This window comes from Micropterus dolomieu, linkage group LG12, assembly GCF_021292245.1.
Source record: "Micropterus dolomieu isolate WLL.071019.BEF.003 ecotype Adirondacks linkage group LG12, ASM2129224v1, whole genome shotgun sequence".
Taxonomy (NCBI): Eukaryota; Metazoa; Chordata; class Actinopteri; order Centrarchiformes; family Centrarchidae; genus Micropterus; species Micropterus dolomieu.
Window position 1 is genome coordinate 10,604,859 of NC_060161.1, and position 23,494 is coordinate 10,628,352.

At 42.5% G+C, this 23,494-nt stretch overlaps 1 protein-coding gene across 2 annotated transcripts in view; it reads left to right on the forward strand.

Annotated features, from left to right (window-relative positions):
- The window catches only part of LOC123980076 (mitogen-activated protein kinase kinase kinase 11), a 49,755-nt gene that overhangs the window by 20,222 nt on the left and 6,039 nt on the right, over positions 1–23,494 (forward strand). For both annotated transcript variants that reach the window (XR_006827367.1, XM_046064276.1), the window contains exons 2-9: positions 7,606–7,786; positions 11,591–11,739; positions 12,854–13,029; positions 14,308–14,554; positions 17,226–17,342; positions 21,230–21,401; positions 21,508–21,620; positions 21,711–22,331. Coding sequence is in view for 1 of the 2 variants with exons in the window: in XM_046064276.1 (XP_045920232.1) it covers positions 7,606–7,786; positions 11,591–11,739; positions 12,854–13,029; positions 14,308–14,554; positions 17,226–17,342; positions 21,230–21,401; positions 21,508–21,620; positions 21,711–22,331 (1,776 nt within the window). In the remaining variant the exon portion in view is untranslated. The remainder of the gene's footprint in view (positions 1–7,605; positions 7,787–11,590; positions 11,740–12,853; positions 13,030–14,307; positions 14,555–17,225; positions 17,343–21,229; positions 21,402–21,507; positions 21,621–21,710; positions 22,332–23,494) is intronic.

Consider the following 23,494-nt stretch of genomic DNA (forward strand, 5'->3'; position numbering starts at 1 on the left):
ATGGACAGTTATTCTTTATCAGTCAGGTATGGTAATATTAAATCGGCCGTGGAACGTCCCATGGAAAAATCCTGGGATTCCAGCTAAGCTAACTCTTGCAGGGTTCAGTCAGGCATCTAGGGCTGCTGCTGGTAGGAGTCATGTCTACAACTGAAACTCTTGTTTCTGAACAACAAACAATGCCAAACAGAGTCCTGTTGCCATGGAGATCTGTCGCTGTGTTTTTGTGGTGACATTGTTGGTTTCGCCTCTCTCAGGAAGATGTTCTGTCTGGGCAAGACTGATCGAGTCATGATACTCGCCGTTATGCTTTTGAAGGAGAGGTGTATTTTCTGCTCTGTTAATACACCTCCTCAAAATGTGATACCAGGTGAGAGATAACATTGGATACGGATATAAATCCTGTGTATCCTTCATGTATAAGCCCAGTATGATTTATACAATTGAAAGTTTGTTATGTCCAAACCTTAATCTTTACCTACATACATATACTGCTGTTATCCAGAAGACCTCAAGCTAATTGCAATAATTCTGTTTCGATAACTCTCAAGCAATACAGCATGCAGGTCATAAAGATTTTTTTTTCCCCCCATGGTTCCTCCCACGCGACACCGCTGTTGTCCTGTCCAGACTTCGGCACGCTACTTTCAAGACTTTTCGTTACAGTTCTGAAGATGTCAGCAGCAGACTTAATGTTATGTGGGTCAGTGGCTGATTTGGACACAGCGTGTTGCGACACGCCGTCCAGTAAGCAGCTGACTAACGCGGCAGTTGTCAGTGTGATGGTGGTGGAGAGAGGAGGAGGGCTGGACGAGGCTGAACTGTGGATGCACTCTGCCTCAGCTCAGGAAGTGGAAGAAGAATGCGGTGTGTATGTGTGCTGAGCCTTCTAAAATGCTTTTGTTACTTGTGTGGATTTACATGTTTGTTTCTGTGCTTGGTTCCGTGTGTGTGTCTGTGTGTGTTTTCATAGATGAGGTTTGTGGACCCATTGGTGTATGAATGAGTGTGTGTACAGGTAGGCGATATCCGTCCCATAAGTGCAGCGACATTTAAGTGAATGAGTTAGGTATATTTATTATGTGTGTGTTTATGAAACTGTCAGAACCCTGTTATGTATGTGCCTGTTGGCCTTTGCCATTAATCTGTCTGTGTATGTGCCTGGGTGCATGCACTGGTTTAAGATGTCACAGGATGGATAGAATGCACTGTCTGTCCATTTCTTAATAATTTCTTAATAAAGAACAGTTTATCCATCCGGCCAGCACTTCTCTGCAGAGTCTCAAGCAGAAGCGTGGGTGGCCAAGGTTGGAGAGCACCGGTTTTGATTTTGGTCTCAAACTCACTGTGATGACGAGCATTCAATAAGGCTTGTACACTGCACCCTGCTGCTGTTTGCCAAGAAGAAATTACATCACGCAAGTTGTTATTTTACATTTCTGTTTGAGTATGGATTAAACAAACAAGACCTGTTGATTAGTGAGTTTTAGAGGTGTGCTGCTTGCAGTTTGTTAGCTAAGCTAGGCTAACTCTGTCTCCTGGCTCACTACTGCATTTAATGCGCAGATACCAATGATTTTGAGCAGTAATAATCACCCACTGCAGTCCTGGGTTGTGCACATCCCATGCCAATTAGTGATGTTGGCAGTCAGGATGCTTTCTATTGCTCCTCTGTAAAAGTTAATAAGAAGCTGGCACATGGATTTTACATTCTTAAGCCTTCTTGGGGAAAAACAGCATTTCTGAGCTTTCTTTACCACGGTGGAGATGTGAGATGACCATGATATGTTCGCTGTGATGCTGAGTCCCAGGAACCTCTCCACCAGGATGGGGCTGAGCACACAGCCCTGGGTGGCTCCGGTGTTGAGCAACAGAGTGGAGGACGTGTGGCCACTAATCCAAACTGCCTATGGTCTGTTTCTGAGGAAGTCCAATATCCAGTTGATAAGTGTGGTGCTGAAGCCCAGTAATGCTAAATTGGCAATCAGTTTCAAGGGAGAGATTTTGTTGAATGCTGAGCTGAACAAACTGAATTTTGATGTTTGACTATGGCTGAGGTGGTATATCGGGTTTCCAAAGTGTCCTTGGGCAAGATACTGAACCCCAAATTGCTACCGAGGGCTGTGCCATCAACTTGTGAATGTTGATTTACAAACAAAGCTATTAATACTACTAGTATTATTATTATTATTATTATTATTATTATAATAAAAATACCGCCCAGTTACTCGAATGTAAACAGCGCCAATAAAAACATTGTCTATCAACTTTGACTGCGTTTGAGCACCAAGCATCACTTTAATGCAGAGTCCGCCTCCCCTCGTCTAAGTCTTGCATTCTGGCAACACATTTCCAATCCTGTAGGCACAGGTGTGTTTTAAATGGTAGCTTATAGGTAGGCGTAGCCTATATGATAAACATTGCACAGGGCAGATGCAAAGTGTTTGCATGGTTTGCCTTTCGGTCACAGAAATAACACTTTTTTTGTCAAAATAGAATTTAAGCTCGACAAGAGACACACATATAATAATTCTTTTTGATATAAATACAAATACAACTAATGACTTGACATTGCAGTTGCATTTTTGCAAAAGCTGCAAACAGACTTACCTTTAGCCACAATCTTTTCATCTATGTTGTCAAATCTTAAAAGGCCTCCACATGTTACTTCTTAGACGGGTTGTTGTCATTATCAGCTGCCCAGCACAGCAGGCTAGCTGTCTCCATTTTGTGTTAGCGAAGGGCAACCGGACAAGCAAAAGGTCAAACAGGAACGTCCGCCACTAAATTACAAGGCAAAGCCTTTTGTGCTCATTCACTGTAGATTGTGAATTCAAACAAATCATTATTTCATTGATTCATCATTCACTGAATAATTCATTTTGGCCCACATTTGAAAGGCTGTTCAAATTTTCAATATATATTTCCATATAAAGTTAGTTGTAGCAAGAACCTGCTTACATTCCTACCAGGAAAGGAGAGGCTGCTCATGAAAGGATGAAAAAGTCTGTAAGGATTATGCACTTAACGATTGCTTTGATAAATAGCTCACATTTCCCCACGATTTAATTTGATTAAATGGCTAACTTGTTTCTGTGACACAAATGTGGTCATCGATGCAGAAGCGGTGACCACTAGAGAGGCAAAAACTGGATCTAAACATGCTTTGCTTTGCTAAATATGATATGATACAAATCTTAAAACTGTCATATACAAAATAATTCATCAGAATTATGTAGACACACTTAAGCCACATTTGATAATCTTAATAAATCACATTTCAGCAGCTGGTTTAAATGGTCCAGTTGTCATGGCGCACCCATACACCCCTGGGATTTAGCCTTCACCTCTGTGTGTGTGTGTGTGTGTGTGTGTGTGTGTGTGCGCGTGCGTGTATTACTGTGTGCATGCAAGCATGTTCTACCTGTGTGTAGAGATTATTCATACTGCTACTTGGGTGCAGCTGTGTGTATTGCTAACAAATGGACATCGAATGTGAGTGTGTCTGTGTGTGCATCTGTTTGCCCATGTAGAATGAGTGCTTTGTGTGTGTTTGAGCCATTTGTCTATAATTCTGCTTCTCAGGTCTAGGCAACCACTTTTAGCTGTGCCCTGTCCCTCAATCATATGATAATGATTTCATTCTGCGCTTCTTTCTCTCTGTCTCTGTCACCTCTGCTCGCTCTACCACAGCACCTACACTTCCCTCCCGTCTATCTCTGTCTGGTGCCACGTGACCTCTCTTAACCTCGGTTTCCTAAAATAGCGCTCTGCTTGTTGTGCACAATGAAAAGCAGGCGGGAACAACAAAATCAGCCTGTGCTCTTTTGTAAGGAAGGGTCCTGTCGCCAGAGGCTAATTGGCTGATACCGGCGTCACTTCCTGGAAGTGGGGTCACGGCGAAGCAAGCGAGCGGCCGGGTGAAAATACGGGTGACTGACCGGGGCTTGTTTTCACCAGACGCTGACCGGCAGGAGGACAAAAGAAGTGGAGCAAGGGGATCAGGGCCTGTTGCAGTAAATACCAGCAACCCCTTCAACAGCAGTACCCCCACCCTTTCCCCTAGGGCCTGTGACAGAAACAATGACTCAACCGTAGAATGGATATAAATTGATTTTTTGCTAAAAGGTTAAATGAGTGGGCACTTTTTTCACACTGTAGAGATTGTTTTTGTTTTGGCCATTGGCTACTTTTGCTGTTTATGATGGACAACCGTTGATGCTGATAGAATAAAGGGAGGCTGTTGAGAATGTGAAGTAAAAGCCTTCAGCAATTGTCACCATATTAGAGACAGACCCGACAAAATCACACATGCCGTTGCTATTGGAGGTATGTGTGGTTTCAGCAGAACTGGGTGCAGAAATTGTCGTGCAAGTGCATTACATTATGAAAGAACCAAGTCTCCTATCCTCTTCGACGTTCACACGCATGCACTCACACTCACACACACGGAGCAGACAACACAACCTCTTGTGATGCATTCCTTTGTGACGTCAAACTCGTTGCCTCTGGACTACGAGGCACAGCACAGGATGTCTGAGAGAGACACAAAGGCAGAGACAACAAAGTGAGAAAGAGACAGAATCGTTCATATGTGTAGAAAAAGATAAATTTCATTATTTGTGTGGTTAAAGAAAAGAGAGACTGGAGAAAGATGCAGTCAAAAGAAGAAGAGGAAAAAAAAAAGAGCACGGAGCCCAGAAAGTCGGAAAGTGACTGCAAATAGCAGGAGTCTTACTTCCCTATAATAAGTCAAATTCTTCGCTGCTTCTCCTCCCTGCATTTGACGGCCAGCCTTGCCCTGAATAGTGCCCAGCCTGCCAGCAAAGGGGAAGAGAGGCATGGCTGCCAATCATACTGCGACATGTGATACATAGTCACACCGCAGCAACCGACATCCTCAACATTATATTCTATTTTCATAAAAACAATGCCGCGTGGTTGCAAAACATTGGCTGGTTATCAATGTGTTTACTTATAACTTAGGTTATTACATTTTACAGTATGTACTTTTCTCATTTTGGATCTCTGTGTTTACATCTATAGTACACCCATTCTTGAATATCAGTCATCCATATCTGATTTTTCTATGTTTCTGCTCTTAGGTGTATCCCTCCCTATGTAGAAAGTGTTCTTAAATCAAATGGCTCTAGTGTGTGTCATATTTAAGTGAGAAAATCAACCCCAAGTTGAAAATAAAAACAACAAAATGCAAGTTTCTGTAGATTTAGAGTTCCATAAAGTTGGTGAAAACTGGGCTAAATGTAGTTTACTATGTAGGTTTCATACTGAATGCGTAGTTAGGACCTGAAACGCAGTAAAATATGGCGCCGTAATCTAATTACTCACATAAAAAAATAACAAACACATGACAAAAACAAGCACAACAATAATGATATACCAACCCACTGTGCATGTGATGGGGGTGTTTCCATCTTAGTAGGATAAGACGTTTTGTTAGTTAAGAGTGATAGGGAAGCTGTAGCATCAGATGGAGCAACGGAAAATGTTGGCACATTTGGGGCCGCACCAAAAATTGCAATTACTGGGTCTGTGGTTCTTCACTACAGATTTAAAAGTGTCAAAAACGATCAATATTGGCTGGACTTGCCCAAAACATGGAAATGAGTGGCAGGTTCGAGAGCAGGTTGAATCTAAGTGAGGGTACATTTTTATGTAATATAATCGAGATTTACAAAAAAAATAAATAAAGACTAAGCCCCGTTTTGACCTGCAAATCGCCAAATCTGTGGAAATACTTAGAGATTCTTTCATTAAATGTTCTTTTCTGGGCTCCTGCCTCTTAAAAAAGGAATTGTTATGAAGCTGAAAACAGGGCTGTTTTGCTTAGCTCGTGAGAAGTTTATGTTTCAGAGATACATGGTTTTCCCAGGACAGTAATGTCAGTATCAAATACCAAATCCCCTCTGTGACTATGCAGCCTGAGAGGACAACTACAAATAATAATGTGTGAACTGTAATCTGTCTCGAGTGGATCTTGACACAATCTGGATATACAGTATCTCTATGCACACAGTCTGTCTGTACCTGTGGAACCTGGATGCAGCCTGCAGATTTGTTATTTTATAAATGTGTTCATCGTGAGGCTGCTTCGCATTAAAGGTCCTCTAGTAGTTCTAGTGAGGGAAAGCTTTTAATCTGAAGCAGCGGCAGGAGGAATGGTCACATGGTACTCTCTAAAAACTTGGTATTCCAGCGGATGGGCGTAGCAGTGCAATGAGAAGCTGCACTGAGTGTGGGCTAGTTTTCCTATAATTTGTACATTTGGCCTCACACCTACTGTATGTACATGGAAATTGATATTCTGCCTTGTAAGCCAGTTTGGGATTTTTGTTCTTGGACACAATTTAGTCCATCGAAATGTTTATTTCTAAGTATATTTAAGCACTATGTAGTTGTACATGTTTTCCAGTGTGATGTTATCATGTCAATTTGAGAAGTTATCAGCAGTCAGGTAAAAGTCATGTCGCGATTACAAGCACGTCAGCATACATGTAGCAAAGTGGATCTTTGTAAATCGATGATGGAAAACTATAAAAAAACAAATCTCTGTTTGAAGTTGCAATTGGGCGTGAGGTCTCCTGTGGGGCTAAGTCAAAGCTTAGGTCAATAAATAACTGTTTAGGGAAAGTTTTAGCTAGCTTATCTAAAAAGTGACGATGTGACCCAACGAGAGACGATAGAATGTGCATCAGGCAGGAGTCCCATTGCACTGCAGTCACAGCCCCTAAACTTATAGATACTCTTAACATTCATTTTAAAAATGGTGCTTCCTCTCTTTTCGTCCCCATGTGACCCACATGTTTAGCCAGTCCAGGGTGACGACAGCGCTCACTTGGGTGGAAACATTTTGAACAAAAACAGTTTGGTCATGCTATAGACAAAGCCTGAAGAAATAAGACTATTGTTTAAAGCATTGCAGCCAATCACCCACTAGGGACATTGATCATTTCACTTGTTTAAAGGGACAGGGATTTATGTACCTGGATTTACAGTGATCAGTCAAATAATAATAATAATAATAATAATAATAATAATCCTTATTTGTAGAGCACTTTTCAAAAACAAGTTACAAAGTGCTTTAACAAGTGTAAAGAATAATACAAAAAACAAGATAAGAGAGAGATATAAAATTAGTAAAATAGAATAAAATAAAAGGGATAAAATAAAGTCAAATAAGATCTGGAAAGGCTCTCCTATAAAAGTATGTTTTAAGAAGGGACTTAAAAGAGTTCACTGACTCAGCCGACCTGATTTCCTCGGGCAGGCTGTTCCAGAGCCTCGGGGCCCTGACAGCAAACGCTCTGTCCCCTTTAGTTGCAATTGAACTTGTGGAAATGTATTGTCAGTCATTGCATTGTGGTGGCAACAAAACAAGAAGAGGAAGTGAGAAAGAAACTGAGTATTTGTGAATATGTGTACTGAAGTATAAGCTCAGTCTTGCATGACTTTTATCTGTTACAGTCAAGGAAAGTGCACAATTAGCAGCGATGCAGTTTATTTCATTTGAATTACTCAACTCATTTAACTGTTTTTAAACTTACCTGTCTTTCTCTCCTCCTTTGCCTCTCTCTCTTCCTCCAGTCCTTCTAGCTCAGCCCATAGAGAATGAATGTATGGAGGGTTTGACACTGAAGATCACCGACTTTGGCCTGGCGAGAGAGTGGCACAAGACCACCAAGATGAGCACCGCGGGCACCTACGCCTGGATGGCCCCCGAGGTCATCAAGTCCTCCACCTTCTCCAAGGGCAGCGACGTCTGGAGGTGAGTGCTTGTGTGTGTTTCTGTGTGGGCGCAGATGTAGAAGTTCCTGATGCTCAGCAGTATTTAGCTGCCATGTAATTTGTAATGGAATTTAGCTGTACCAGTTTTTATGATGTGCAAATGTGGGCTTAAAAGTACATATGTTAACAAAAGCCTGTTGCATTCTTCATAATTTCTATAAATAAGAGCTATGGATTGATTCACAGCACCTTAAAGGAAACTTTCTTGCTGAGAGTTAGATGAGGAGATTGAAACTACTCTAACATCTGAATGCTAAATATGAAGTGGGGCTAAGTTGAGGATGCAAGCAGATGTATTTCCTGAAATGTCAATGTCGAAATGTAAGTTAAAGGGTAACCTTTACCAACTTCTTGGGGATATAAGTAGAACAAAAATGTATGTTTTATATATTAATGTGTAGAAAAATTTTAACCAAAAGGTCACAGGTTGTCTCTGTAAGAGTCAACATCGGTGCCTATTGCATTTGAACTCATACTTCATCGTGAGCTAATAATAATAAAAAAAATAAAAATAAAAAAAAGCACCAAATCTAACAATCCTCACTTCACTGGCACCAGACTGATGCAAGTTGCTTGACTGACTAATGTTAGTGTTTCTATGGTGACGGTGACATGTCTGATTAAGAGGGATTTCCCAAGAATGTATAGCAAAAAACGCTTGGTAATGAAGTTGCACTGTGTGAAGGCTTACACAGAAACATGTGCTTTCTTGTTTCTATAGAAACAGACAGCTAATAGCTAGTCCACCTTTGAACAATTTACACTTGTAACTCAAACCTGGTGGTTCTTAGAAAAGGAATCTCTGAGTCATACACACCTAACCACCCTATAAAGTTTGTCATTAATGTTATATGTGAGTTAATGCTAGGGGTAGATTGTTTGTATTGTATTCGCATATCTGTAAATGTCTGGGGGAAAAAAACAAAACAATTCTGGTATCTGTGGCTGCAGCAGGACTATAGTTCAATTTGATTTCAATTCAATTTTATTTAGATAGTGGCAAATCATGACAACAGTTATCTCATAATGAGGGAGACAGGGAGAGATAGAGAGAGAGAGAGAGAGAGAGAGAGAGAGAGCGTAAGGTAGCCATAAACATGAAAATGTGTTTTGGGGGAATAGCTTTGGAGGGAGGCCTGAAGAGATGGGGTGTTTTCGGTTGGATTCTTTCAAAATCTGTCTTCCTCTTGCTGGTTTCACCGACAGTACCGGCCCCAGCTTTAATTGTGACAGCAGTATCGGTCTTCTCGTCTAACTCTCGGCAAAGATGGCGACAACTGTACCCTCAGAATCATGCATGTATTGAAAAGAAGTGGATACCTCGTTTGATGGCGCCACATTCGTTCGTGCTCACTAGGCGCATATGCCGAAAAAGCCTCCAAGGGTTCCCGCACAGTGCTGCGTTTTCTGGCCCATGGAGCATGCTCACTGTGTGTTCACCGTGAAACTACGCCACCTGGTGGAGGTACAAAATCCGGACAGTCTACTGACAGTCTGCAAGGGACAGATAGACCATGTTGCTGTTCAGTAAGTTGTTATTCATCTGGTGCAGTAGGAACATTACACTCACTACGGTCTTTTTCTTGCTGGTTGAGAGCATTCATGTTTGAAACTTTTGGCTCTTCTACACTATCTAATTTTGATTGGACTGAATGAGTCAAATTGTGATAATACGAGACATTTCACAGGGTTTGTGACAAAACAATGACTCCCTGCTTTTTGGGCCAATGAATGTCACATACTGCACTACAGAGTGTGGCCACAACACCGAAATCACCTCACAGTGCTTTCCCGGGGGCTGACTCAGAACAGTTAGAAGCCGTACAAGGTACCATTAGAATTCATTAGGCTATTTCCAGATTCCATAACTAAGTCAGTTCACTCATTCTGACCTTGACCCAAACCAGAGGCTGAAAGTCAACATCTCCTGCTTTGATTTTCTTTGTTAATCTGTCTCTTGTAAGTCCCCTGACATGACTGACTGTCGAGTATGCCCCTTTGACATGCCTCAGTCTTTTGTAGCAGTGCTGAAATATAATCAAACAGTATATAAGTATATATAGACAGAAGTCTGCAGCAATTCTCTGCAGCTCTTCAGTAAGAGAGTGGACCTGCCGCAGGGGTCTGTGGACAGAAAATATGATGGATATAGAGGGGGAAGGGTGAAAGTGCAGAGAAGTGATGGTGGGAGACAGATGAAGAGATGGAGGACATAGTGATGGATTGCAGCAAGGCCGCCACAGCCATGTGATGGTGTCTCTTCAAAGAGCAGCTCTGTGCTTTGTTGTTGGACATGTGTACTACACACTGTCCCATTGTCTCCAGCATAGACAGAGAAGGAGGCCACACACCAGACCTAACCACGGCCCTTTATCTGGGAATAGTTCTGTGTGTGTGTGTGTGTGTGTGTGTGTGTGTTTGGTCACATCCACGCAGAAAGAGAAGAGTCCCTTGATTATGGCTTGTGGCTTTATAATAATGACTTAAATAGCTGAGTGATTTGTTGAGGGGATTCACGATGGCTTTTAAGTGAATTTGTATTTGGAGTGAAGCAAGCAGGGGTGTTTTTGCTCAGCAATAGGGAAAAAGATATTTGATATTTGTTGAAGCAATAACACATTCATGGCTCTGCTGCATTATGGCAGTTACTCTCATATGCTGTGGTTTAATTTTAATCCTGTGGATTTGGCCCATTTCATCCATTCTTATGGTTCTTTGCAGCCTCATATAGAGCCTATGTGAAACCAATTGAGCATGCTGTTATAAGAACCTTTTTGAAAGTGTCCTTGAGAACATTCAAAAAGGATTCTGCTATTGTGCAAGCTACTTAAGACATTTTCTGGTACTTTAGGAGCCCTATTTAGTAAGAGTGTACAGCATTTTACTACCCTAAAGGGCTCAGTGCCATCTCACTATCTTACACACACATCCTCACGGTTTCCAACTCCAGCGTCCATCAACAACAAACCCACACATGCTCATTTCACAAAACAATCTGGAAAACAGCAAAATGAGCGAGTGGAGGGCGGGCAGGCAGGCAGGCAGGCAGGCAGGCAGCACTGCTCTGAAAATGAAGGGTAATCTATGTCTTGCCGCCACGCAGAGCCGACGACCGCCTCGGGGCGAGCCGATGAGTAGCGTTTCTGCAAAGTCACAGTGTGTGGAAGTTGTAATTAAAGAACTAAATAAAAAAGGGCTGCGGCCTGCGCTCTCCACTTAGCGAGCCTCCGCAGTGCGCTCAGTCAGGTCCAGGCAAGGGCTAATTGACAGTGTGGGAGATCCAAGTCCTGCGCCACGCTTCATCTTCTTAGGACACAGGGCTGCTCCCATTGTGTGGGCTCAAAAGGCCTGTGTGTGTGTGTGTTTGTGTTTGTACAAATTTTGCATGCATGAATTCACATTGCTCTGCAAGCATATGTTTCATCAAGCAAAAAGATTCCACTGCACAAATGTCTCTTAGTTCTGTACCAGTCAGTGCTTTGGTAATAACTGTATAAGGTATAATGTGCTGTACAAGAAGTAGAAAAATTACTATTGAAATTTATCCGGAAATATATGAAGACAGTAGACAATATTATCTTTTATGTCAGTTCACAACTTAATGAGTGATTCTCCTTTTAAAAGCACCATCATATACAGTATTTAAATAGTCCGTAAGCAGTTCATACTCATGTATAAAGCACATTTTACCTCATCATGTAGCATGTGTCAAGATTTATCCTGTGTCTAATTTTGGTCTGAGTATACTGTCTCATGCCTTGTTGTCTGTGTTTTCCCCCTCCAGCTATGGTGTTCTGCTGTGGGAGCTCCTAACAGGAGAGGCACCCTACAAAGGGATTGATGGCCTTGCAGTCGCCTACGGAGTCGCTGTGAACAAGCTCACCCTGCCCATCCCTTCCACGTGCCCTGAACCCTTTGCTCAGCTCATGGCCGGTGGGTCATGTGTTTTTTATGCTAGAAAATGTAATCGAATGCACTGTTTCGGCACTGACTTTCAGCTTAGTGGTGTGAGAGTACTCTTGCGTGAGATCGAATTGGTGTTTCCGGCACGCACTATTTTCCATTTCCCCAAAGCTGGGTTGAAAATGAGAGAAAACAAATCCTGTATGTTGCTAATAATGTGGCCGTGGAGAGGAAGTGTTTTGTGCTGGAGCCACCTTGTGCAATATGTTTGTACCCATTTTTGTTCTTCCTTTCTTCAGTTTCATGCTAAAGAAGAAATGTCACCTGGGTACTTTCTGACATGCCACCAGCCTGTTATCTGCTTCGCTCCTGACATACAATTTGCCAAGAAGTAGATTACATTCCTTCTGCATAGCCCCTTCTCTTGATGCTAGTTTGTCTTTTACAGTTGTGTGTGTGTGTATGTGTGTATATATATATATATATATATATATTAAAAAAAAGAGAGATCAGAGCACAAAACCACCGATAGCCAACTCAGAGGATTAATTAATTATCGGATTGGTTTTTGATCTGCTTGTAGTGCCCAAAGTGTTGCTGCAAATTATGCGAAAAACCCCACAGCAAGTTAATTAAGCATAACACTTTGAATAAGTGATCAGCTTGACTCTGGATTGTGCTAGCAAAAGTGCCTGAAGCATGTGTAAATAAAATTAGAGGGATTGCAGGATACTCATTCAATATGAAGTGTTAAGAGTGCAGAAACATCCATCTTAATAAGTCTTTTGACCTGATTTGAAGTCTTACACCTTTCAATAGGGCCGAAATATTTGCCTTTTTCTTTTTTAATGCAAATCAGTATGTTTGAGGATTGGGGGGAATCAATGAGTGGTTTCCTTCTTTCAGGTCCATTGATTCAAGAAAATGCTCAAAAGAAGAGAAACTCCTGAACCGCCTTACTATCTGTTTTACTCTGCATTGGTCCACTACTTCCTTATTTCTGCATCAGTGTGAGGACAGCCACGCATTCATGCTTAATAAAGTGCAGTTGTTTTAGTAATGACTCTGTCACACTATCACAAGTGCAGCAGTGTGGACCCTGGCGTCTGACTGTGTCTGCTGTGTGTGTGTGTGTGTGTGACAGAGTGCTGGGACCAGGACCCTCACCGCAGACCCAATTTCAGCTCCATCCTGGCCCAGCTAACGGCACTGGAGCAGCAGGTGAAGGACGATATGCCGCAGGACTCCTTCCACTCCCTGCAGGAGGACTGGAAACTGGAGATCCAGGACATGTTCAATGAACTCAGAGCAAAAGAGAAGGTAAGAAGCAGTCAGTACACAGTAATCACTTGTGTGAAACATATAGTCATAAATATTTCACATCACGATTATGCTGATCTTGTGTCCATCAAGCAAACCATTGGTGCATCTATCCAATTAAAGCAAAATGGTTAAAAGGTTCAACAAAGATCATATTTTAAGTTAAAAAGAAGAATCCGAAAGAGATTCCTCACGGTGGTACTGGAGGTCAGGGTGATGCCATCTAGAGTAGCTATATCTTTATATATAGAGGAGTGCAATAACTTCAGTTTTGTCTGAGTTTAACATCAGACATCCCGTCATCCAGTTTTTTACATCCTTATGGCTTACTTAAAGTTTAGCTAGCTAACTGATTGGTTTCATCTAGCTTGAATAAAAGGTATAATTGGGTATCATCTGCATAACAATGAAAGTCAATGGAGTGTTTCCTGATAATAATATTACTAACTTTGGTGTGCCTGGAGTATTCATCGTTAATATGTACAAACTGATATTGATCTGATAAATAGGCTTAAAGTGGCTCCTTAAATGCCAATTAAATGGTCAAGTCTGTGAAATAGGATATGATGGTCAATGGTGTTGAATGCAGCACTAAGATCTAACAAGAAAAGTACAGAGACAGGTCCTGTGTCTGATGCAATTAGAAGGTGATTTGTAATTTTCACCAGTGCTGTGTCTGTGCTATGATGAACTCTAAATCCTGACTGAAAAAAATATTGCTATGTAGAAAGTCGCACAACTGTTTGGCGAATGCTTTCTCAGGGATCCTAGAGAGAAATGGAAGGTTAGATATAGGTCTATAGTTCGCTAAAACCCCTGGATCAAGAGTGGGCTTTTTCAGAAGAGGTTTAATTACAGCTACTTGTACTAGTACTGTGGTACGTAACCCGTTAATAAAGACAGATTGATCATATCTAGTAAAGAAGTGCTGACTAAGGGTAAAACTTATTTAAGCAGCCTGGTAGGGGTGGGGTCTAAGAGGCAGGTTGATGGTTTAGATGAAGTGATAGTTGAAGTTAGTTGGTGAAGATTGATGGGAGCAATGCAGTTTAAATATATATCAGGTATATAACAGTTGTTTCTGAGGTTGCTAAGTTTGAAGATAAATCTATACTGGTTGAGGACAGGAGATGATGGATTTGGTCTGTAATCATTTTAATTATATTATTAAATAAGCTAATGTAGTTGAGCAGTAGAGCTGTCATCTTAGGTAGAATATTGAAAAGAAACCTGCGGTTCCACATCTCTTTCATCTGAGAGTCCTTCCTTCTCCATCAGGAGCTGCGATGCCGTGAGGAGGAGCTGAAGCGAGCGGCTCTGGAGCAGAAGTCCCACGAAGAGTTCCTGCGGCAGCGTGAGCAGCAGCTGGCCCAGTGGGAGCAGGACGTGTTCGAGCGCGAGCTCAGCCTCCTCATCCTCCACCTGAACCAGAACCAGGAGAAACCCAACGTCAAGAAGCGGAAGGGCACCTTCAAGAAGCACAAGCTCAAGAGCAAGAACGGCGAGAAGATCAGCATGCCTCAAGGTGTGTGTCTGTTTGAACTGTTTTTGAGTTCTGTCACAAATGAAGTCTTTAGTGGATATTGTCCGCCAACTTGTCTTGAGAGAAATTTCATTCCAAAGGCCGTTGGGCTCAGTCGCAAGGAGCAACAAAAACAACAACAGTAAAAAAAAATAAAATAAAATAAAAAATACAAGACAGCTGAGAAGAGGAAATGAGGGAGAGAATTTTGTGGTTGGACTGTTGTAATTTTGTATCTCGGCTTTGCTGAAGGTTCCTGTCAGGGCCGGACTTGTGTAGGTTTAAAGGCCGATATTTAGAAAAGGAGGCTGCAGATTGGCGCTACTTTCTGTTCTCGTACAATAACTTAAATAATGTGAAAACTCTTTGAAACATTCCCTCGCGATTTTATTCTGAAAAGGGCCCTGCAACAAAAGCCAGACCATCTTTAGTCATGTATGTGAATTCAGCACTCATCCTGTGAAAGGTGGATAATGTGTCTGACTCACTGACCAACACACTCAGCTTTCACTCCTCTTTTTCCCCTAACACTCAGCTGGGTGCTGTTTCTTATGTGCTATCACAAAGTCACACAGCCTACTGCAGTCCCACATCCAGTGTATTAATGCGTGTGTGAGTGTATTTTGGCCTGAGCAAGCATGCGTAAATGTATTGTGTGTGTGTGTGTGTGTGTGTGTGTGTTGTGGTAAGGCCTTTCCCAGCAGCAGCAGGGCGGTGATGTGGTGGGGGGGGTTGATGAGAGGGGAGAGTGAGCCAACCACGCCTCGGCGCTTCCTGTCCATGGATACACTGCTGGCTGGCCTCTCTCACTTTCTCACTCTCACGCCGTGCCTCTCCCTCGCCCTTCCTTTTTAAGTGTCCCTCCCTCACCCGTTTTCTCTCTCAGTCCTCTCCCCTCTGGATCCTCTAGTGTGTGTTTTTATTCTCCTTCTAACCTCCTTTCCTTTTTCCCCCGTACTATATTATCTTTTTTCTGCATCCTGTGTTGCTCTTGCTCTGTGTGTACCCTGTGGAGTAGCTGATATGTTATGCTTTATCTCGTATTCTCTGGAAGTAGATATGAATAAGAACATGCTTATGATGTTCTTATTTAGGATTTAAAGGTTTTATTAGTGGCATTATCTTATGGCTGTGCTAAAAGGCGTGTGAAATATGAAGAATCAAAAAAATATATATAAAGGATAAAAAAGTAAAGGTTAAAAAGATATGATGTAAAAATCAATTCTTGGCTAATAGAGGCTTTGCAGTTGCATCCCAAATTTGGCTCGTTGTATAGTGGCGAAATATACACAGAATAAACAGGCTGGGAATATAGAGGAAGCTGAGCATAATTTCTGTGATGTGGCTGTCATTCCAGCTACACTTTGAGTAGAAGTGATCAGTATTGCAAAGGAAATGTGTCAACATCCATTCTGTGTTTAATCTTTTGCCCCAGGTTCTACTTCCTAACACTATGTAGCTTTAGTCAGCTCAGTTGCCAGCAAGTTTCTTATTTGACATTTCCTTGCTCCTCACCTGAACAGTGAAGTTGTTCTTATTCAACCACCTTGCAGGCTGTCCCAAAGCTCTTGTTTGTGCTCACAGGAGTGACTAGGGATCTCCAAGGAGCCATGAGCGAGGATACACAAGAGCAGGGTTCATGGAAGTCTTTTACTGGCTGACACGCCCCCTTATTGGATATCACTTATCGATTGGATGCTGCAGCTGATCGGACTGATCTAATTTATCAACACACCTCTGGAGTTGCATACAGATATCAGATTAAACTCATGTGTGTCACTCCTGAGTTTTATATTTGATTTGTTTTCTGATTCACCATCTAGATATAAATCTGTGTTCATTGTAGGTCTGAACAACAAAAGGACCACAAACGACAACAAACATCAATAAATACAGATGCAGATAATGAATAAATGAAAGAAAGAAAGAAAGGCATTGCGCCGGTAGAAATGATCCTGTGCCTCTGAGCAGGACACAGTGCAACAGCTACAGAGAGAAAACATGCTGCTCTGGCAGTGATAACTGTGTACCTATTTTTTTTTGTAGGAATTAGTACAGTTATCTGCCATTATCACCTTTTATTTCTTTTGATTTAGTAGTTTTATTTTCATCTACTTCCATATTTGTATGGTTAAACACGATGTTTTATCCTTCTTGTACATCCCTTGACAAGCAGAAATAGTTCTGCCCTGCACTGCTGCCCTTTATCAGAGAAAAGGAAGGAGCAGATGTCATTAATTCCAAAGAAAACATTAAGTGGAACAAGGATGCAAATTACTGAACAGAGAGACGTAGAAAACAAATTTATATGAGTTCATTTGAGGGAATCATTTGTCATTTTAGGGCATAAAATTACCAATTTTGGGGAAATATGTATTCAAATGTTCCCTCCTTACACCTACTGGGCTCTGTAGCTTGTTATTAGCTGTGTTAGGTAGTTACAAGTAGTAGCAGTAGCATGCTGTTAGCCACAGCTAGTAGTTATTTGCTAGGCTGAAGATGAAATGGCCAGTTCCCACTCAAACACAGCACAGAAATTAGCCACGCAAGTTCTCTGTTCTCCGTAAACAAACACTCTCCTCACAGCATTTATGTGCATATCGTGGTTGGTGTCTGCCGTCCAGGTGGTCTAACATCTTTCGTATATGTTTGTGCATGTGTGTCCTTTTTGCAGATTTCATTCATAAGATCACAGTCCAGGCTTCCCCGGGCCTGGAGAAGAGGCGGAACTCTCCTGATTTAGGTTCGGGCTCCTCACCCTCCTTCGGCCCACGTTTCCGTGCGATCCAACGTGAGTGCAACCATTTTCCTGTTGGATAAACGCACACAGGTGCACATACGCTTGTGCTTCCAAAGACTTTTTTAAAAAAAAGAAGAATGTAGGATATCTCCCCTTTTTGAATGCACACACAGACTATGTTGCAACATTACTTCTGTCAGTTTCCAAATTCTCTCCTTTCATGTGCTCCCAACCACCCACTCATCTTTTTTGCCTTTCCCTGTGTGCCTCCCCTCTCTCTCTCCCTGCCTCGCTGCTTTTTCTCTCTCACACACACACCCTTTCCCTTTTCAGCAGTCTGTTCCAGTCCAAATATTATCTGACTTCCTCTCAGCTGCTCTGCACTTCGCAGCAGCTTTTTTTCCACAGCAACTCCACGCTCTGCTCTCCCTGCCTGCTGTTTCCTCATTGTTGCAGCAGGGGGAGCCATTGAGCTGTATTTTCCAGGAGTCCTCAGTTCTACATACATGTAGTGGCTACAGTGTGGTTTAAAAATAAGCAGGGTGGAATTCATTGCTCTGGAATAAGGGGCTGAGAAGGGTTGCAGCAGCGGCAGAGATTTACAATGCTCTTCTGCTTGTCAGGCTCTCAGACAAACGCCCAGAGATCGCTTTCCTTTGGAGGGAAATTGTAGCCAGTACGCCACGGGACGTCTTAACAACCCCCCCCCCAAAAACCCATAAAGGAAATTTTGTGGTGTAGCAATGGGAGTTGACGTGAAAGCACAAATTGCGGTGAAACATTTATCTGAAAAAGTGGTTAGTAAATTCAAAACATCTGCCAGCTTCATTTACTCATCAAATAGAGGGCTGGATTTCTTTACTTCCTAATGGCTTTCCTTAATGGCAATCACTAAGCCATAAGTGTGCCTGTCATTAAAATGTGTTTAGTGGGTATTTATGCTTGCCCTCTCAGTAGCAAGCAGTGATTTATTGGTGGGGCTTCCCCCAACTTATTTGTCTAGAGAACTGCCAGATTGATTTGCATGAGTCCACCGAGCTTCATTCAGCAGTGTTCAGTTCATACAAATTAGTACAGAAGGGCACAGTGAATGCATCATTTGCATTGTTTGCTGACAACTTATAGGTATTGTTACCCTCATTTATTTGTTCTATCTGTGGGGGCAGGATTAGTTTTTGTGCTTCTCTCCCAGTGCTAGTGCTCATTCCAGTACCAGAGGTATAGAAGTTTTCACATTTATCTTTATGTGCGGGGGCGGAGCTAGACTGTCAGCACAGTGGGGGCGGAGCTTCATCGTGGGCCCACCTGCTACAAAGACAAATTAACCAAGTTTACATGACCCCAGACTTACTCCGAAAGTCCACTGAGTCTGTCTGCTTCGCTGCTGCCGGAGCAGCCTTTCTACTAAATGTTTGTGCTTACACAGGAAGCGCTGCAGTGCGTCCATAGACTGAGTGCGTCCAGGCAGCGTCCTAGCGTCAAGCAGCACAGCGCAGATGAACCGGCCAGGAAGTCAGACACAGAAACGGCAGAGAAACGGTCAATTTTCAAAATAAAATACCCATTACAGACTTCTGATCATATATCAACAATAAATACAGTTAAATCAGATAAAAAACTAACATTTTTACTACGTAGCCTACTTAATCATAGTAGAAGCACAAAAAGCAAGCCCTAATCACCAAATCAACAAAATCTGTCGGCAAAGTCCAGCAGGTAAAACACTCTTACTCTGAAATGCTCCCTGTGGTAGTTCCCGTCAAGACGAGAAACGAAAGCGAGCGACAGAGAGCTTTGAAGAATGTAGTAGAAGCACGAAAAGGACACTTAAAAACAAGTCATTAACGTGGGGCAGGCTACACGCTTCGCTGCAGAAATGCTCCTGAGAGGCTTCCAGTGGAAGTTGACGGCGTAAATAAACCTCTGCGCACACGCAGCCTATGCCCCTTCCTCAGAGGGTGAAGGGAGTTTTGTTAAAATGTGCTAATAAGTTTGCCATTTGATTAAAATACAAATGTTACTTTATTTGATTTATGTGTCTAAAATGCGTCTCCTTAGAATCTAGTGTGTTTGTTGGTAACTGTCATTCTTGTGGTGGTTTACCATGGAAACCATGAGTGTAGAGACTGTTTCATTTGATAAAAGCTGCTGAATTCTCCCAGTACAGCGTATCATCACATACTGTTGTTGTTTGTTCGTGTCCACTATAATAAGCGTGGGAAAATCTTCATAGTGCACATAGGCAGTGTGGGCCCTGTGTCGGCCGCCCCATACACCCAGGCTACCTCCGCTTATGTGATGATGTAAATATTATCCTAAGCAGTATTATGTAATATTAATTAGCAAATGTTAGCACACTTCCAAGCTAAAATAAGGTGGTGAACATAATATGTGCTAAAAATCATTGTCATTGTGAGCAGGTTACCACACTGACATTAGAAACAGCTGCTGAAAGCTCCTCTGTGCTTAAGTACAGCCCCTAAGAGCCACTAGCATGGCTGTAGACTCTTGTTGTTTCATAGCAGTAAATGGATTTCGCATTTTGTCTCAGCAGGAGACAGATGATGAGCAGAGGAGGAAATTGTGAAATATAGTAAAGTATTACAACCAACAGGATATATTCCATCAAAAGATGATGGCATTAACCTTGGCATATTGCAAAATGAAATGTGTTTACAGAGGAATATGCTCGGAAAGGGGAGCTTTTTCAAGCCAAGTTCTGATCTTGATGAAATTGCAATGCCTAACACCATCACCTGACTTTTGTGCTTGCTTTGAAAACATTTTGCTGGAGAGTGAGTGCATCAGCCAGGCCTTCAGTCTAGTAGAGGCCAATAAAAATAATACATGTCCATTCTGAGAGCACATTTATTTTTCTCCCATTTATGAAGCTGAGGTAACCACTGGAAGTAAGCAGCACCAGAACTCTGATATAAAATAGTAGGTTTATAATAATAATACTAGGTAATACTAAGTAGGTTTTAGTAGGTAAAAAGTAAGTTTGTTGTTTGCATTTAATACAACGGTGTCCAGACCACTTTTGTGTCTAAAAGTCACAAATGTGTTGGTTGTTCAGTTTTATTTATATAGCCCAATATCACAAATCTACGACGGCTTTTTAGGGCCATTGTAAGCAGAAGAAAAAAATACGGAGTCTGTGGAGCTGGGTAATATTCTGAGAAAAGACCCTGAATTTCCGAGGTTATAAAGGTTAGTAAAGCAGGGTATGCAGATGTTAATAACAACATATAAGCTACTTTCACAAACTACTATTATGAGATACTTCCTTCTATACTATACTAAGTATAATTTTTCGAGTTTTACATAAGCCCTCTGTAAAAATAAATGCAATGGCCCCTAATACGCCCTTGTACAAATCACAAACTTAAAGGCTGTGAATGGAGTCTGTATGTTGGGAGGTGTTGTGGCAGGAAGCCCAGCATGTTCACACACTCTGTTAGCTGCGCAACACAGTTGGTATGATGAGACAGGGTGCCAGAGCCTGGGTAAAGCATGTGAACAGTGAATGGCAGGTGAAATCCCAACTTTTCTTTTTTTAGCACTCTGCACATCCTCTCATCTTTTCCCAGAAGACTTCCACTCCTTCTTCTCACACGTTCTCTTCTGTGAACCGTTTGGAGGTTACCATCTAGACTATATCCTCGTGACGAGGTAATCTTAAAACAGTTTTAGAGTTAATCAGCTCTTAAGCTGTGCAGAAAAATGGCACGGAAGTTTCATGAATTCTAGCTGTAGCAGGAGTCAATTAAAGGTCATTGTGTTGGAGATGATTGCAGAGCTGCGCGTCAATTTATTGGTGAAACCTGGTATTTTTATAAATGCTCACATTAAAATACAGCTAAGCAGTATGCATACTGATGACATAGAAGCTCATTTTAATTTAACCCTGTTTTCTTTTCTTCCTTTTTTTTCTGCAGTCAGTCCCAGTGACAACAGCCGGGCGTTTGGTCTGAGCCCAGTCTGGCCTCTAGAGGCCCCTTCTCTTAAACAAGCCAATGGAGACCTGAGGTTGGGCCCCAACTGGAGGCCCCAGAGCCCAAAAAGTCCCAAAAGCCCTAAAGTCCTGCGCCTTAGTCCCCAGGAAAGCAGGTACAGCAGGACTGCCCTTTTTCTTTTATACAAGGATTTGATTACATTCAATGTAATTCATTTCATCACCATGCTGAAATGTTTTTGAATTTCTTCCCACTTGAAGTCTGTCGATGAGGGCCAAGCTCCTGGAGTCGGACAGCAATGAGAATGGCGAATCCAAGGATGACTTTGAGGAGTACAGACCCTCCGCGCCAACCCCTCCCTCTGCTCAGAATGGTATCCCACGCCGCCTCACTGCCAGCCACATATCTTTCGTTAGTCCCTGTCTTTGTAAAACTTAAAACAAACCATTTTCTCTCTCTGCAGGCTCCTCAGTAAAGGACAGCTTGCGGCTTCCACTACCTCAGCGAGACTCGGGCAGTGAGGAAGGGGGTTCCTCTCCGGTGGGCTCTCCCAGGCTTGAGAGAGGTTCCCTTGGTGGTCTCATTAAGAGCACCCATCAGGCCCTGCTGGGCGGTGGCTCCCTCCTGGCCTCCGTAGGACTAGGTCGCTGCCTGGATATTTCCCCACGGGTGCCCCCTCGAACTAACACTTCTTCCCTAGGAGATCGCACCCCCTCCGAACCGGAGATCTCCTTCCCTAAACCCCTCATTTCAGACCCCCCAGTAGTGGACGATCTCATCACCTTCTCCACCTCTGAACTGCTCCCTAGACCGCTCTTGGATTTAGCTCTGCAGTACCAAGAACTGAAGCCCTTGCCCCTGACACCGCCTCCGCCGAACCCCCGTGAGAGGAGCAGTCACTGGACGCCGCAGTCGCCGCACAGTCCGCAGAGCCCCAGAACCCCCACGCAGCAAAGCTGGGCCAGTCCAGAGGAATGGACCCCAAGTTCCCATTCGACTAAAAGGGAGCTGGGCTGTGAGGCCTGGGAGCACAGAGCTGACAGAAGGAGGAGGTCCAGCCAAGGCCTGCATGCCTCTCAACTAGGTCAGTCTGACTGTTAAAGGCGCACTGTACTAATTTTACAAGTCAAAGTCAGTTAACTAGTCACTGGGAGCATCCACACATCGTTACAAGAAAGCCTGTGTTACTAACTGGGGATGTGAAATTTAATAAGAAGTGTGTGTTTTACCAGACTGTTGGGGTCTAGCAAGAGATTATACCAAATGGCATTATGGGTGTTAAATGTGGGAACCTGGCGTTTTGGGAGTGGGACTCTCGGCCTCTACTGCTTTGATTTAGACTGTTATTTTTTTAATTATTTGTCTTTTGCAAGTCTACCAGCTTTATGAAAGTGCCCCTTTAAATTGCAGGCTCCTCTCCAGATTGGATCCATGATTTGGTTCATAAGTAATCTGCACAATTTATCTGCATTTCATCAAGAGCTCTTGTGAGAGCATGTTTTAGGAGGCCCCACGCTGAAATTGGATCTTTTACCTTGAATAATGTACCTCCCCAGCATTACAATGTACCTTCACAGTTCGTGCAGAATTATTATTGTGCCTGATTTTATTTTTTTTTTTTTTAGCAAGATCTTTCTGGCACAAGGGAAGCTTCAGTGCTGCACCCGCTTTTTCATTTACATCAAAGCTTGTCTTCGGCTATTTGCATATCTCAGGTAGCAGCTGGTCTTCCATACTTCACTGCTAATACTTGCTAAGCAAAGCTAGCATCCAATCTTCTTTTGTTTTCCCTCTTTCAAGTCAGAGTTTTCTTTTATTGCAAAGTTGAAGATGAATGCAAAACATACGGCTGTGTGGCCGGTCAGGCAGACAGAAAGTGCTGGTTTCAGAATTGCCAATAGTCTTTTCTTGACTTCACCGCCAACACGGTGTCTTTCTGCCCACTTCCTCACATAGTTTGGGAATTTGGCTGGTGTTCAGCAGTTCGTCTTGAGTGCATTTACACTCCAGATTTTCATATGGAGGCTTGTCAAATGTATGCCTGAGTGCTATAGGATGCACACATGACACAAATAAAAGATCACATTCAAGAAGGATTAGCATTCATTTCCATTTTCCCCTTCAATATTACATGTGAAAATAGGCAATTGTTTCTTCTCTTGGGGCGTAGTTATATTTTTGTTTTAATTCACGTGTCATGCTAACAGATATCATCTGCATATCAGCAGCACTGTCACTTACAGTTCA